Source organism: Balaenoptera ricei, chromosome 17 (assembly GCF_028023285.1).
Source record: "Balaenoptera ricei isolate mBalRic1 chromosome 17, mBalRic1.hap2, whole genome shotgun sequence".
Classification (NCBI taxonomy): domain Eukaryota; kingdom Metazoa; phylum Chordata; class Mammalia; order Artiodactyla; family Balaenopteridae; genus Balaenoptera; species Balaenoptera ricei.
In genome coordinates, this window is record NC_082655.1 from 69,072,825 (window position 1) to 69,090,341 (window position 17,517).

Genomic DNA, 17,517 nt, shown 5'->3' on the forward strand with positions numbered 1-17,517 from the left:
CCAAACCCATTCAATACTGACATCAGAGCCCACACCATTCACCAGACGTTCTGTCGAAAATCATCATGATGTCAGTCAGGACCCCACCACTGTTTATGTGCTGTGTTCTGGTTTGGTTGCCCCAAATCATCTACATACAAGCATTCATTAATCACCTATGAATAGATACCTTATCAGCAATGGGTAAACCAAAAGAGAAAGACAAGGTGAAAAGGAGAAACAGATACATATAAAAAGAATATAAAGCATAATGTGGTAAATGTTATAACAGATGCCTATAAAGGGAAAATAAGGAAAAAGACTCACCTTAGGGAGGTGGAAGACCTCTCAGGGAGGATGGATTTTGAGGTGTACCAAGAAAGATGGGAAGGAATTGGTTAAAGCAACGGAAACTAAAGTCCTTCTGGCTGAAATTACCAGAAGCCAAGCAAAGATGTGTTTGATTTTCTTCCTGAATGACCGACAGAACTTCACAAACTTGAACCTATGTAAGATAGAACTTTGCCCTCAGTTGCAGTTGGGTGGTCTATATAACTAGACAGCTAATTTACAAACATAAGGCTCTTACTCTTCACATAAATTATGATTTTCAATAAATCCATATTAATTTCTTCTAAGTTACAATTTTGTCTTTTCTATCAAAAGCTCTGGGCCCAAGCTAAATTTCCTGACTGGTGAAGGGGTAAAGTTTTGAAAGGATAATTTGTGATTCACTCACTTTCCATGGTCCATCCACCAAACCAAAGAAGTTTGAAATGTCAGCAAAAAGGAACTGAACAAAAGCAATAGGAAAAAAATTCACTGAAAGAGCTTGAGTAGGATGCTTTGAATATATTTTTTAAAGACTGACTGTCCTCATGATCAGCTAGAAAAGTCAGCAGAGTTAAAAATAAGAATCAGCCTTGCTTCCATAAGCAGGGACCATTTTTCCTCACAGAGTGTATTTCTCTAACTGATTCTTCAGGGTGTGCTTATTTTCTCTTTGATACTTCCAGCTCTAATTTATCCCTTGGGAAATTCTGAACATAAGGTACTTTGATCTTCCCTTTGCTTTGGTGAAAACAATAGCTTTCCTTAGCCTGCAGAGAGGTAATTCTCTTCAAATGTTTCTTATTGAAGATGATTTTACTTGCTTCAATTTGTCAGCCAGAAAATTTATTCATCCTTGATAAACATCATCACAATGGACTTATCACAAAAATGTGAAAACTCAGAGTTAAGTCATTCTAATCTCATTTGTTGCCCTTATCTAAAAATTGAATTAAAAATTCCTTTAATGTAAAAGTAAAATAAATATTAGACATAATTACAACTTCTCAAGGGCAAACGAATTAGTTTGAATTCAGACAGAAATAAGTACAGTCCAGATAATTAAATGAGATTACATGCATAAATACATAGGCAACTATATCATATTTTCAGAAAGTAATGGTGGCAATGCTTAATGGAATTACAGCATTTTTCAAATAAAGAAGAGATATGTTGCTCTCAAAAGTGCCACTATAATTTCAGCTTTGTCTGATCTTGTCTCATGTGAAATGTATGAACCTTGGCTACGCTGATGAATTTTCTCGGGAGAGGTCTCCAACAGACTCAGCATCTGTACCCTTCAAATGGCCCAGAATTTTCTGAATAGAAAATGAAGCAGACTGGATACTGGAATAAATTCAAAAAAATATCCCACCCAAAGAAGACCAATACATTGCAATTAATCTGATTTCCAATTCAATTCAACTATTTTTACGGTACTTACTATGTACCAAACACAGTGGGGAACTAGGACCTGGCTGCCCTCATATATACACAGGCAGGTAAATAGTCCACAAGTCAAAATCAAACAAATGAAAACAAAGAGGCTTTCAAAGAGTTTTAAGGAAGAAACCCAAGTAATTCCAGATGAGGCTATACCAGAAGGCTTCCTACAGGAAGACAATTTTGAGATGGGTCCTAAATAATTATACTCTTTCAGCACACGGAAATAGGGCTGGAGTGTGTCCTGAATGAACTGGGTTGAAAGAAGCTGAGGAAGAGCTGATGGTAAACGAGGGCATATTGATTCTGTTCCTACATTTGTTTCATGCCCCTCTTTCTCCTGAATTCCAGCCTCTGGAACACTTCATCTTTCTCCTCCCCCCTTTAGGATTTTCATACATACTATTCTCTCTGCTGGAAAATACCCCCTTCCCCACAACTTTATCTCCCATCTCCTCTCCCTTAAACACTGTAACCCCAACTTCTCTTTCAGAGAAAGAGTCACTTCCTCAAATAATTCATTCATGTCCCTGATACTTGGTGGGGGTGAAGGGTTTGTCAAATACAAGTATCCAGCAATTCCTTTAATTTTATATTGTGCAAGAATATGACACTTAAGTATAATTCTATTTTGTAAATATAGATCCTTTATATATGTCAGATATAGGAAAGAAACCTAGTACACTTTTAAGCATTGTAAACAAATTCAAATTCTTTGTAGATTTAGTTGTTTTCTCCTTCTACTGAAGAATCACTTCCCACGTTAAAAAAAAAAAAAAAAAAAAAGTACAACTCTGAAAACTCCATACTCCTAATCTGAAAACAGAAATAAAATGAATATACATATTTAGTTTACAGCTAGTCTTAGAGAAACAGAAATGTGGTTGTCTCTTAAGTTATAAAAAATGGAATTCGGCTGAAAGATAGGATGGAAAGCAAATATAAAACCGCTCTAGAGGAGATAACTATGCATCTGGAATGTTTCCAGTTAATTAAAAAAGAATAACTCTAAAATCTGCAGCTTTATAAAGAGAAACAATTGAAGGACAAAGGCATTATCTGTATTTTAATTGATATTCTCTCTCTGTCTCTCTGGCTCTCTCTCAGATTTTACTAAGTTCATACTCTTGTTGATTTAAGGTAGCGTTTCCACAGCTCCTCATCAATAGAAGCAAAATTTTCTGTTTCAAACGTGGGTATACTGTTTGCTATCAAAACAAGGAACGGGAAACAGTGTGTTATGAATTGAAGACTCTGAGGGAAGAAAGAGATGGGGTGGAAGATGTGCCTATAATGGAGCAGGACCCTATAGGGCCTTTGGGGGACAGACTCCTGCCCCCCACCATGTCCACCATCTGCCTCTTGCTTGTAGAAAAGGCCTCCAAGGCCTTCCCCAAGTTCCAAAGAATAAATTTAATCAGAGAAGTGAGAAAATGCAGAAACAAAGGAAAACAGCCAAGCAAGACAAAATAAAAATTGTTTAGCCATTAAATAAAGTCAAGGGTCTTTAGCTCCTCAAGAGCTACAGAGAATACTCTGAGCCATATCCTTAAGCTGTTTTGCAGATACTGAAACCCCCTCCAGGTGGAAGAACTTCACTGTATGCTGACCACAAGCACAAGCACTAGACCCCAGACAGGTTGGAACCAGAAGGCTGATGATGTCGACTCCCAATTACCTCACCACCAACCAATCAGAAGAATGTCCACGAGCTGATCACACACCCTGCAAGCCTCTCCCTCACCCTACCTTCAAAAACCTGTCTGTGAAAGCCATCGGGGAGTTCGGGCCTTTTGAGAATTAGCTGCCTGGACTCCTTGCTTGGTGACTGCATAAAATGCTGAACTCTCCTTGATTCTCCTTGACCACAACCCAGTGTCAGTGGATTGGCTTTACTGTGGATTAGGCAAGGGGACCCAAGTTTTGCTTGGGAACGTGCCTAGGACTGCAGATTGGATCGAAAGGCTGATGTCCTGCTGTTCTTTACTTTCTTATGCTGTTGGATAGTTGTAAAGACATGAAATGGTAGTAAGTCCATGCCATTCTTCATATCTGTCTCGTGCCAGGAGAACATACTCACTTTTTTTCCCTCCAGAGGTGGAGAGAAGTGACATATTTCACAGAGGTGCTATCATGGGAATGGCCAAAACACATACATGTTTCTGGCCAGACAATTCTCAGTTGAAAAAATTGTTCAAATATATAACTCTGAGATTGATATATGTGTAGCATTTCTTGCTAACATAAATAAAATGTCTATCTTCCTTCTATTTGTTACATAAAATATATTTTGGCTTTTTGAAACTTTCTTTAAAGAAAATGTGCCATTCTTTATTGAAAAAGGCACACCTTAAGGGAATATATGCTTTGAATAATTTATTTGTCTGCTTTCTGTAAAGATGATGAATTTACATTTAGATATCCCAACTCATAAGCCCTAAGAAATTCAGTATGAAGCTTTACCAAAATATTAAATGATCTCAGTAACTAATATACAACTTGTTTCCTTTTGATTTTTCTTTTTTATTTTAATGTTGACTTTATACTGAAAATAATATTTGAAAAAAGCTCATCTAGACCCCTCAAACTGAAAGGAGTAATTTAATACGAGGAATATTATTCACATTTACATTTATCTCATTAGTCACCATGCAGTGGTGCCTTCTGCCAATAAACAGGATACATTAAAATGAAAGGGTTTGGTAATGGTAAATTACATTTACGTAAGGTAGGAAAAAATGAGGCTAATGGGGATGATGGCTCATGGCCAGAGGAAATACAAAGGAAAGCCTCAGTTAGAAAAGAGAGAATAAAATAGCATGAGCATGGTGAAGGCAGGGAATAAGAATGCCCCTCCTCCGGAATTCCTTGGTTAGAATTTCTGAGTTAGACATTTACATGCTGGACTTCTTAAGAGTCTGAAGGAAATCAATGAAGAACTTTACCTGACTTGGCACAGGAGGATATATTTTAGAAACAGCTGTAAGACATTTCTGCTGGCTCGATCCTGTTCACTGGGGGTAACAACTAACCCAGGGTGTCTGCAGGCAACCAGTGTCAGGGCTCTGATGCACGTGGCAAAGAGTCCCCAGGTGTACAGCCTCATCTGAATTCCCCTGGAGACTGGAGGAGAAACTCTCAGAACAGCCAGCTGGCCTCGGCATGCTTCACTACTGCTTCCTGAAGACTTCAACCAGTTGAATTTTATTTGCAACAGATGCATGAGATATAACTGGACAGCAGGAATTCAATAAAAACCGTTCCAATGGCTTCTTTCCTTACAATAAAATCCAAACCTCCACAATGGCCTACAGCCCTACATAACCAGACCCCTACACATCTCTCTCAACACCTATCATCCTTCTCAACGTGCTAGGATCGCCCTGGCCACCTTTGTCTTCCTCACACATGATAACTTATTGCCATGACCTGTATGCGTCAATTCTCTGCTTTGGGAAAGATCTTCCCCCATACTCTGGCAAGGCCATCTAGCTGTGATTCAGGTTCCTTTCAAATACCACCTAAGGGACTTCCCTGGTGGTCCAGTGGTTAAGACTCCTCGCTTCCAGTGCAGGGGGCACAGGTTCGATCCCTGGTCGGGGAACTAAGATCCCGAATGCCACTCTACATGACCAAAAAAAAAAAGAAATACCACCTAATGTTTAAGTCCTTCCTAACTACCTGCTCTAAATGACCAACCTCCTACTATAGAAACTAGTTTTAGATTTTCTTCATTGCACTTTTCACTATCTGCAATACGTTGTTTATGGATTTATTTGCTCATTTTTTTGTCTTGCCCATTCTCACAAGAATGGAAACCTCATGAACATTCAGTGAAGAAATGGTACAGAATCAGAGCAATTGGAGGCATTTGATAATATCTGACACCAAACCTTCGTAACAGAAAATTTGTTTGTAGTGTATAATATTCACTCCATTCACTGAGATGGCCTAATATAGTACAAAAATTATGGACTTTAAAGAGAAAAACGTCTTTGATTTAAATCCTGGTTTCACCACTTATTATCTGGGTAAACTTGTGTAACTTCTCTTTAAAATGGAAATGATAATACAGAACTCACTGGCTTATTAAATAATACATATAACTTACCTAGTATTGTTACTGACTTCTAACGTGTTCTTAAAAATTGGTAGGTATTATGGCTACATTATATTTTCTTTTAAGTAGCAAATTATTTCTACCTATTCTTTGCTGTTCTGAAGAAACCTCTGTAACTGATGTGGAATCCATTGTTTCAGCTTGTCCAGTATTCTTACCCTGTGCTTTCTGTGACAGCCCACTGGTCTTCTGTGATGCTAAGCCCACCTAGGAATAGGCACATGACTCAGGTCTGGCTAATGAGACCAGGTCCTTTGCTGGAACCTTTAGTTGTTGGGGGTGGGAGGGATGGAGGGGGCACCTTCTCTTCTTCTTTGAATGCAACACTGGTCTGCAGTGACCATCTTTACCCAAATGTGAAACAAGTCTGCCTGAAAATGAAGCCCACACAGAGGAAAGGAGTACCAAGAAGAGACAGAGAGAGAAAGAGTATCTTGAAGACCCATACCCCTGGATCCAGCTGTGCCTGAAGCAGCCATATCCCCTGGATATACCTGTTAAATAAGCCAATCCATTATTTTGTTTATGCCAGTTTGAGTTTGGTTTCTGAAACTTGTAATCTAAACAATGCTTTCCAATAAAATATTAGCTTATTTATGTTTGTTTGTTGTAAGGCCTTTGTATGTTTGCTTCCAGATAATAATTTTAAACCATGTGTCTTACCACGTCACTCTTCTGCTCAAAGCATTTAGTGATTTCTTATTTCCTTATGTTTGTTTGTTGCGAGGCCTTTTCTGATGTCTAATTAGTAAATAAACAAATTAACATCCAGAATGAAACAGTTTTCAGTGAAAGTGTTAAAAAGGCTCTAGGGCTATGAGGAACTAGCGACACCTGAGGGCTATTTTTTTTAAGGCAGACATTAAGAGCTCCTTTAAAGAAATGGTCAATGTCAGCCTTTGGCTCTGAAAACCAAGAACAGATTGTTCAAAAGCAATCTCTGAGTCTTTGTGGTTACAAGTAACAGGAAAAATTAAGGAAGAAATTAACACCCTTATTCAAGAAATCAGCAGGAAGAGAAGGCATTACTGGGAGTGAAGAGGAAGATAATTGTCTTCCTGTGCAAAGGAAATCTAATATGCAGCAAGAAGGATATATAGCTGGTAACTGCTGACAAGGGCACACAATTTGTACCGAGAAGTCTGTACTTTTAAAACTGCTTTCTTCAGGAAAGATACATTAAAATGTTTTCTTATGTGAAGAGGATAGCATGCAATTAATGCACACAGGCTGTTTTTCTTAACAAAGAATCTTAAACATCTTTTCATGTATCTGTTACATATGAGCATATATTTCTGTTTAAAAAAAAGATCCACAGGCATGTGAAAGCTATGCCTCATCCCCCGCTTCTCTCTGCTAGTTATAGCTAGATAATTTAATGCAACTAAACATATACTTATGGAGAGCTTCCTATGCAAAATACTTTGATAAACACAATGGGAAACGGTAAGATAAACTTAACCCTCATCTCAAAAGGGCTTACAACAGAATAAAGAAGATAAGGAATCTGTACACGTAACTGTATCATCAGGAAGAAGAACTGAATTCTATAATAGCCATAAAGTAAAAGAAAGTATTAAAATGGAAGACTGGAAGGGAAATCTGACATTCATTTAGCCTCAGGCAGCGACTCTGAAATTTGAGTGTGAGTTGATGAAAATCACCTGGAGGGCTTGTCCCAACACATATTGCTGGGCCCACCCAGGAGATGTTTTCTTTTTTGTTTTTTTTTTAAATTGAAGGCAAGCTTTTTTTTTTTTTTTAATTTATTTAATTTATTTATTTATGGCTGTGTTGGGTCCTCGTTTCTGTGCGAGGGCTTTCTCTAGTGGTGGCAAGCGGGGGCCACTCTTCATCGCGGTGCGCGGGCCTCTCACTATCGCGGCCTCTCTTGTTGCGGAGCACAGGCTCCAGACGCGCAGGCTCAGTAGTTGTGGCTCACGGGCCCAGCTGCTCCGCGGCATGTGGGATCTTCCCAGACCAGGGCTCGAACCCATGTACCCTGCATTGGCAGGCAGATTCTCAACCACTGCGCCACCAGGGAAGCCCCCAGGAGATGTTTTTAACAAGTTTGCAGATGATACTGATGCTGCTGGTCTGAGGATCATTCTTTGACTCCCCGATCCAGGGAACTGGTTTTCAATTCAATCTCCTAGGCGACTTCTAAAAAATTGGATACCCGGGCCTCATCCCAGCCCAATAATAGAAGAAAAATATTTTATGAAGGACACTATCTTAGAGTTGGATATTGACTCATATAAATAGTAGCTTTATAGACATTTGGAGACAGGAAGCAGATGCTAAGTGAAGTGTGGAAAGTCAGGGAAGAAGGACAGTCGAGGGTATGGTTAGAAACAAGGAGAGTACGGCCTGGCTGGCACACAGGCAGAGAAAGGAAGTCTTAGACCAAGTCATAAAAGACCTTGACTGCCAGGCTAAGGAGCTTGTGACTCCTTTTGGGGGAAATAAGAAATCACTAAATGCTTCGAGCAGAAGAGTGACGTGGTAAGACACATGGTTTAAAATTATTATCTGGAAGCAAAATCCTAAGTAGATTAGAACAACACTGGTTCTTAGAGACGGGAGATCATTTAGGATGCTATGGCAATGGTCCAGACCCATTTTCTCAAACTAAACTCTGGGGATGTAGTCTCAGGGCCCACATGTTCTATATAAATGCTTTCATTCTGTATCCTTATTTGAAAGATAACCTAAGAATATATTTTATCAGTTATGAAGGCAAAACTTTTCTTTTATGCTAATGGTACTCAAATGAGAGATGTTCACAAGATGCGACTTATCTTCTTAAGTCAGTATTTCTTAGGAGACACGGTATTGAAGAATTCAATTTTCACTTTTTTTTTTTTTTTTTCCTGTGAAAGGGGTCAGTCCATTATATGTCTTAAAGAAATAGTGATCTAGACAAGGTAATAAAATTAGGGCAGTCTAAGAGACATTTTAGTCAGAATCATCAGGATCTCCAACTACATTTTAGGAGCAAAAGAAAATGAGAAATCAAACAGATATTGGGGGTTTGAGGCTGAGAACTTGAGAAGATGACAAAATGATGGTATGAAATAAAGAACCTAGGAAAAGGGACAGGTTTGTGTGAGGTGAGGGTAAGGGGATAATGCATTCAAAGTGAAACAAAGCCGACCCGGTAGTAATCACAAGAACCAACGCCTCCACGCACCAGGAATTTTAGGAGTTAATTTATCTTCACGGTTTAGCCATATCGTAGACAAAACCAAAAAAAAAAAATCACAATAGTATTTTTGAGTTACTAAGGCCTATGGTAGAACAAATGTATTTTTCTTTTAAAAATAAAAGCCATAATCGGTTAGTAATTTTAAAAGGTGACCTGTTAACACAGTAACTTATAAAAGGGAGCTATATATGCTAATAATTGGTTGAAAATTGAAGCTTCTAAATTATAATATCTTTCACTTACTGTGATTAATTTTTCCCTGCCATTGATCATAATACCAGCAAGATTATTTTTAGAGGAAAAAACAATAAAACGTAATATTATCTGAAAGTAGATACTTTTTCCAATACCAAGTAGTACCTTTTTTATCATATCTTCCATGTTAAACATATTCATCTCTTGGTGTCAGGGTGCCAGCTGTTTAATGGTACATAAAGGAACCTATTTGACCTTTAATCCACTGAACCTCCTAGGAGACACCACTATAAAGCAATGCTTTTTTTCCCTGGAAACGGTCTACTAAATAATTAATCTCTTGATCTTCTTCAGAAATTAAGACAACAGCATGAAAAGTTTTAAAATTTTTTTCTACTTTATTTGCAAAAAGTGTACCCCTTAGAATATCTGAAACATTAAACCCTAAATAAGAGGACTTTATGTCAAAAGAAATATCATCATCAATCATCTAATACAATGAATAACATCAAAAGCTTTATTCATCTGCTCTTGTTAAAACTGGAAATTCTTCTGTTAATTGAACAATGACATACCTGAGCTTCTGGTTGTACTGTTTGACCTTTTCCAGGGAGGCTGCATTTATTTGGGCTTGAAATTCTTCCACCAAAACATTGTCTCTATAATAATATCCTTCCATGCTCTCCAGTGCTGTGAAAACAGGTAAATGTACTTTTCATGTGATTTTATAACACAATTTCTCCACAGTTAGTGTAATCTTATTATTAGTAAATGTATTAAACAGCACCAAATATGACCACATATGCAAGAAACAAGCTTTAACCAGTCCAAAAATAAATAAAAATCATTTTTCTGCTCAAAATAAATATCAAACATTTGGTAATTATCTCTGTTAAGTAGGCAAAGGTAATTTCTAACTTACACTGTCTTCTATTCTTTTAAAAATTTTGTGTATGTTCTTTGCGAAGCTAAACTCAAACTTAATATATATTATTTACACATATATAAACACACAAATGTATATATACACATATATAAACACAACATATATATACATATATATGGACATGAATGAGAGGCAGAAATGTGTATTAACATACATGAGAGTAAAAAAATTGAATTTGTCACTCTCCATGCATATTCACATTCTCTTGCAGCTGCAATTAGATTATGAAATAAGAAGTATAGATAAAGGAGGAGGACCTTCAAGATGGCGGAGTAGTAAGACGTGGAGATCGTCTTCCTCCCCACAAATACACCAGAAATACGTCTATACGTGGAACAACTCCTACAGAACACCTACTGAACGCTGGCAGAAGACCTCAGACTTCCCAAAAGGCAAGAAACTCCCCACGCACCTGGGTAGGGCAAAAGAAAAAGGAAAAAACAGAGACAAAAGAATAGGGATGGGACCTGCACCTCTGGGAGGGAGCTGTGAAGGAGGAAAAGCTTCAACACACTAGGAAGCCCCTTCGCGGGTGGAGACTGCGGGTGGCGGAGGGGGGGAAGCTTCGGAGCCACGGAGGAGAGCGCAGCAACAGCGGTGAAGAGGGCAAAGCAGAGAGATTCCCGCACAGAGGAGCGCTGCTGACCAGCACTCACCAGCCCGAGAGGCTTGTCTGTGCACCTGCCGAGGCGGGCGGGGGCTGGGAGCTGAGACTCGGGCTTCGGAGGTCGGATCACAGGGAGAGGACTGGGGTTGGCAGCGTGAACACAGCCTGAAGGGGGTAGTGCACCACAGGTAGCCGGGAGGGAGTCCAGGAAAAAGTCTGGAACCGCCTAAGAGGCAAGAGACCATTGTTTTGGGGTGCGCAAGGAGAGGAGATTCAGAGCACCACCTAAAAGAGCTCCAGAGATGGGCGCGAGCCGCGGCTATCAGCGTGGACCCCAGAGACGGGCATGAGACGCTAAGGCTGCTGCTGCAGCCACCAAGAAGCCTGTGTGCAAGCACAGGTCACTATCCACACCTCCCCTCCCAGGAGCCTGTGCAGCCCGCCACCGCCAGGGTCCTGTGATCCAGGGACAACTTCCCCGGGAGAACGCAGGGGGCGCCTCAGGCTGGTGCAACGTCAAGCTGGCCTCTGCCACCACAGGCTCGCCCCGCATTCTGTACCCCTCCATCCCCCCAGCCTGAGAGAACCAGAGCCCTCTAAACAGCTGCTCCTTTAACCCTGTCGTGTCTGAGCGAAGAACAGACGCCCTCAGGTGACCTACACGCAGAGGCGGGGCCAAATCCAAAGCTGAACCCTGGGAGCTGTGCGAACAAAGAAGAGAAAGGGAAATTTCTCTGCGCAAGCTCAGGAGCAGCGGATTAAATCCCCACAGTCAACCTGAGGTACCCTACATCTGTGGAATACCTGAATACACAATGAATTATCCAAAAATTGAGGTGGTGGACTTTGGGAGCAACTGTAGACTGGGAGTTTGCTGTATGTGACTGACTACTTTCTGATTTATATGTTTATCTTAGTTTAGTTTTTAGCGCTTGTTATCATTGGTTGATTTGTTTATTGGTTTGGTTGCTCTCCTTTTTTATTTTTATTTTCTATTTTTTATTACTTTTTATTTTAATAATTTTTAAAAAATTTTTTATTTTAATAACTTTATTTTATTTTATTTTTTCCTTTCTTTCTTTTTTTTCTCCCTTTTTTTCTGAGCTGTGTGGCTGACAGGGTCTTGGTGCTCTGCCCAGGTGTCAGGCCTGAGCCTCTGAGGTGGGAGAGCCGAGTTCAGGACATTGGTCCACCAGAGACCTCCTGGCCCCATGTAACATTAATTGGCGAGAGCTCTCCCAGAGACCTCTGTCTCAACACTAAGGCCCAGCTCCACTCAATGACCAGCAAGCTCAAGTGCTGGACATCCCATGCCAAACAACTAGCAAGACAGGAACACAACCTCACCCATTAGAAGAGAGGCTGCCTACAATCATAATAAGGTCACAGACACCCCAAAACACACCACTGGACGCGGTCCTACCCACCAGAAAGACAAGATCCAGCCTCATCCACCAGAACACAGGCACCAGCCCCCTCTACCAGGAAGGCTACACACCCACTGAACCAACCTTACCCACAGGGGGCAGACACCAAAAAAAACCGGGAAGTATGAACCGGCAGTCTGCGAAAAGGAGACCCCAAACACAGTAAGTTAGCAAAATGAGAAGACAGAGAAGTACGCAGCAGATAAGGAGCAAGGTAAAAACCCAACAGACCAAACAAATGAAGAGGAAATAGGCAGTCTACCTGAAAAAGAATTAAGAGTAATGATAGGAAAATGATCCGAAATCTAGGAAATAGAATGCAGAAAATACAAGAAACGTTCAACAAGGACCTAGAAGAACTAAAGAGCAAACAAACAATGATAAACAACACAATAAATGAAATTAAAAATTCTCTAGAAGGTATCAATAACAGAATAACTGAGGCAGAAAAACGGATAAGTGACCTGGAAGATAAAATAGTGGAAATAATTACCGCAGAGCAGAATAAAGAAAAAAGAATGAAAAGAATTGAGGACAGTCTCAGAGACCTCTGGGACAACATTAAATGCACCAACATTTGAATTATAGGAGTCCCAGAAGAAGAAGAGAAAAAGAAAGGGACTGAGAAAATATTTGAAGAGATTATAGTTGAAAACTTCCCTAATATGGGAAAGGTAATACTCAATCAAGTCCAGGAAGCACAGAGAGTCCCATACAGGAAAAATCCAAGGAGAACACGCCAAGACACATATTAATCAAACAATCAAAAATTAAATATAAAGAAAAAACATTAAAAGCAGCAAGGGGAAAACAACAAATAACATACAAAGGAATCGCTATAAGGTTAACAGCTGATCTTTCAGCAGAAACTCTGCAAGCCAGAAGGGAGTGGCAGGACATATTTAAAGTCATGAAAGGGAAAAACCTACAACCAAGATTACTCTACCCAGCAAGGATCTCATTCAGATTTGACAGAGAAATTAAAATCTTTACAGACAAGCAAAAGCTAAGAGAATTCAGCACCACCAAACCAGCTTTACAACAAATGCTAAAGGAACTTCTCTAGGCAGGAAACACAAGAGAAGGAAAAGACCTGCAATAACAAACCCAAAACAATTAAGAAAATGGTCATAGGAACATACATATCGATAATTACCTTAAATGTAAATGGATTAAATGCTCCAACCAAAAGACATAGACTGGCTGAATGGATACAAAAACAAGACCCGTATATATGCTGTCTACAAGAGACCCACTTCAGACCTAGGGACACATACAGACTGACAGTGAGGGGATGGAAAAAGATATTCCATGCAAATGGAAATCAGAAGAAAGCTGGAGTAGCAATTCCCATATCAGACAAAATAGACTTTAAAATAAAGACTATTACAAGAGACAAAGAAGGACACTACATAATGATCAAGGGATCAATACAAGAAGAAGATGTAACAATTGTAAATATTTATGCACCCAACATAGGAGCACCCCAATACTTAAGGCATATGCTAACAGCCATAAAAGGGGAAATCAAAGTAACACAATCATAGTGGGGACTTTAACACCCCACTTTCACCAATGGACAGATAATCCAAAATGAAAATAAATAAGGAAACACAAGCTTTAAATGACACATTAAACAAGATGGACTTAATTGATATTTATAGGATGTTCCATCCCAAAACAACAGAATACACTTTCTTCTCAAGTGCTCATGGAACATTCTCCAGGATAGTTCATATCTTGGGTCACAAAGCAAGCCTTGGTAAATTTAAGAAAATTGAAATCGTATCAAGTATCTTTTCCAACCACAATGCTATGAGACTAGATATCAATTACAGGAAAAAAACTGTATGAAATACAAACCCATGGAGGCTAAACAATACACTACTAAATAACCAAGAGATCACTAAAGAAATCAAAGAGGAAATCAAAAAATACCTAGAGACAAATGACAATGAAAACACGATGGCTCAAACCCTACGGGATGCAGCAAAAGCAGTTCTAAGAGGGAAGTTTATAGCAATACAATCCTACCTCAAGAAACAAGAAACATCTCAAATAAATAACCTAACCTTACACCTAAAGCAATTAGAGAAAGAAGAACAAAAAACCCCAAAGTTAGCAGAAGGAAAGAAATCATAAATATCAGATCAGAAATAAATGAAAAAGAATTCAAGGAAACAATAGCAAAGATCAATAAAACTAAAAGCTGGTTCTTTGAGAAGATAAACAAAATTGATAAACTATTAGCCAGAGTCATCAAGAAAAAAAGGGGGAAGACTCAAATCAATAGAATTAGAAATGAAAAAGGAGAAGTAACAACTGATACTGCAGAAATACAAAGGATCATGAGAGATTACTACAAGCAACTCTGTGCCAATAAAATGGACAACCTGGAAGAAATAGACAAATTCTTAGAAAAGCACAACCTTCCGAGACTGAAACAAGAAGAAATAGAAAATATAAACAGACCAATCACAAGCACTGAAATTGAAACTGTGATTAAAAATCTTCCAAAAAACAAAAGCTCAGGACCAGATGGCTTCACAGGCGAATTCTACCAAACATGTAGAGAAGAGCTAACACCCAAGCTTCTCAAACTCTTCCAAAATATAGCAGAGGGAGGAACACTCCCAAACTCATTCTACAAGGCCACCATCACCCTGATACCAAAAGCAGACAAAGATGTCACAAAAAAAGAAAACTACAGGCCAATATCACTGATGAACACAGATGCAAAAATCTGCAACAAAATACTAGCAAACAGAACCCAACAGCACAGTAAAAGGATCATATACCATGATCAAGTGGGGTTTATCCCAGGAATGCAAGGATTCTTCAGTATATGCAAATCAATCAATGTGATACAACACATTAACAAATTGAAGGAGAAAAACCATATGATCATCTCAATAGATGCAGAAAAAGATTTTAACAAAATTGAACACCCATTTATGATAAAAACCCTCCAGAAAGTAGGCATAGAGGGAACTTACCTCAACATAATAAAGGCCATATATGACAAAACCACAGCCAACATCGTTCTCAATGGTGAAAAACTGAAACCATTTCCACTAAGATCATGAACAAGGCAAGGCTGCGCACTCTCACCACTATTATTCCACATAGTTTTGGAAGCTTTAGCTCCAGCAATCAGAGATGAAAAAGAAATAAAAGGAATCCAAATCGGAAAAGAAGAAGTAAAACTGTCACTGTTTGCAGATGACATGATACTATACATAGAGAATCCTAAAGATGCTACCATAAAACCACTAGAGGTAATCAATGAATGTGGTAAACTAGCAGGATACAAAATTAATGCATAGAAATCTCTAGCATTCCTATACACTAATGATGAAAAATCTGAAAGAGAAATTAAGGAAACACTCCCATTTACCATTGTAACAAAAAGAATAAAATACCTAGGAATAAACCTACTAAAGGAGACAAAAGACCTGGCTGCAGAAAACTATAAGATACTGATGAAAGAAATTAAAGATGATACAAACAGATGGGGAGATATACCATGTACTTGGATTGGAAGAATCTGCATTGTGAAAAATGACTATACTACCCAAAGCAATCTACAGATTCAATACAATCCCTATCAAATTACCAAAGGCAGTTTTCAGAGAACTAGAACAAAAAATTTCATAATTTGTATGGAAACAGAAAAGACCCAAAATAGCCAAAGCAATCTTGAGAAAGAAAATCGGAGCCAGAGGAATCAGGCTCCCTGACTTCAGACTATACTACAAAGCTACAGTAATCAAGACAGTATGGTACTGGCACAAAAATGAAATACAGATCAATGGAACAGGATATAAAGCCCAGAGCTAAACTCACGCACATATGGTCACCTTACCTTTGATAAAAGAGGCAAGTATATACAATGGAGAAAAGACAGCCTCTTCAATAAGTGGTGCTGGGAAAACTGGACAGCTACATGTAAAGGAATGAAATTAGAACACTCCCTAACACAAAAATGTACTCAAAATGGATTAAAGACCTAAATGTAAGGCCAGACAGTATAAAACTCTCAGAGGAAAACATAGGCTGAACACTCTATGTCATAAGTCATAGCAAGATCCTTTTTGACCCACCTCCTAGCGAAAGGGAAATAAAAACAAAAATAAACAAATGCTACCTAATGAAACTTAAAAGCTTTTGCACAGCAAAGGAAACCATAAATAAGACAAAAAGACAACCCTCATAATGGGAGAAAATATTTGCAAATGAAGCAACTGACAAGGGATTAATCTCCAAAATAAAGAAGCAGCTCATGCAGCTCAATGTCAAAAAAACAAACAACCCAATCCAAAAATAGGCAGAAGACCTAAATAGACATTTCTCCAAAGAAGATATACAGATTGCCAACAAACACATGAAGGATGCTCAACATCACTAATCATTAGAGAAATGCAAATCAAAACTACAGTGAGGTATCACCTCACACCAGTCAGAATGGCCATCATCAAAAAATCTACAAACAATAAATGCTGGAGAGGGTGTGGAGGAAAGGGAACCCTCTTGCACTCTTGGTGGGAATGTAAATTGATACAGCTACTATGGAGAACAGTATGGATGTTCCTTAAAAAACTAAAAAGAGAACTACCATATGATCCAGCAATCCGACTACTGGGCACATACCCTGAAAAAACCGTAATCCCAAAAGAGTCATGTACCACAATGTTCACTGCAGCACTATTTACAATAGCGAGGACATGGAAGCAACCTAAGTGTCCATCGACAGACAAATGGATAAAGAAGATGTGGGGCATATATACTGGACTCTAGGACATGGGGAGGGTGAAGGGTAAGCTGGGACGAAGTGAGAGAGTGGCATGGACATATATACACTACCAAATGTAAAACAGATAGCTAGTGGGAAGCAGCCGCATAGCACAGGGAGATCAGCTCAGTGCTTTGTGACCACCTAGAGGGGTGGGATAGGGAGGGTGGGAGGGAGATGCAAGAGGGAGGAGATATGGGGATATATGTATATGTATAGCTGATTCACCTTGTTATACAGCAGCAACTAACACGACAATGTAAAGCAATTATACTCCAATAAAGATGTTAAAAAATAAATAAATAAAAACAACACTGACAAACAAAAAAAAAGATGTATAGATAAAGAGAAATCTTAGAATACTACTTCAACTCCAATGGTCAGTTACTTCAGTTAAAAATAAATAAGCATAAACACATATATAACTTCCCATTAATTTTAAATGTCTTTTGAGTAATATATATTTCTTT

At 38.8% G+C, this 17,517-nt stretch overlaps 1 protein-coding gene across 4 annotated transcripts in view; it reads right to left on the reverse strand.

Annotated features, from left to right (window-relative positions):
• PREX2 (phosphatidylinositol-3,4,5-trisphosphate dependent Rac exchange factor 2) overlaps positions 1 to 17,517 on the reverse strand; it is a 299,616-nt gene that overhangs the window by 69,338 nt on the left and 212,761 nt on the right. For all 4 annotated transcript variants that reach the window (XM_059902418.1, XM_059902419.1, XM_059902416.1 and 1 more), the window contains one exon: positions 9,851 to 9,965. In XM_059902418.1, coding sequence (XP_059758401.1) covers positions 9,851 to 9,965 — 115 coding nt within the window. The remainder of the gene's footprint in view (positions 1 to 9,850; positions 9,966 to 17,517) is intronic.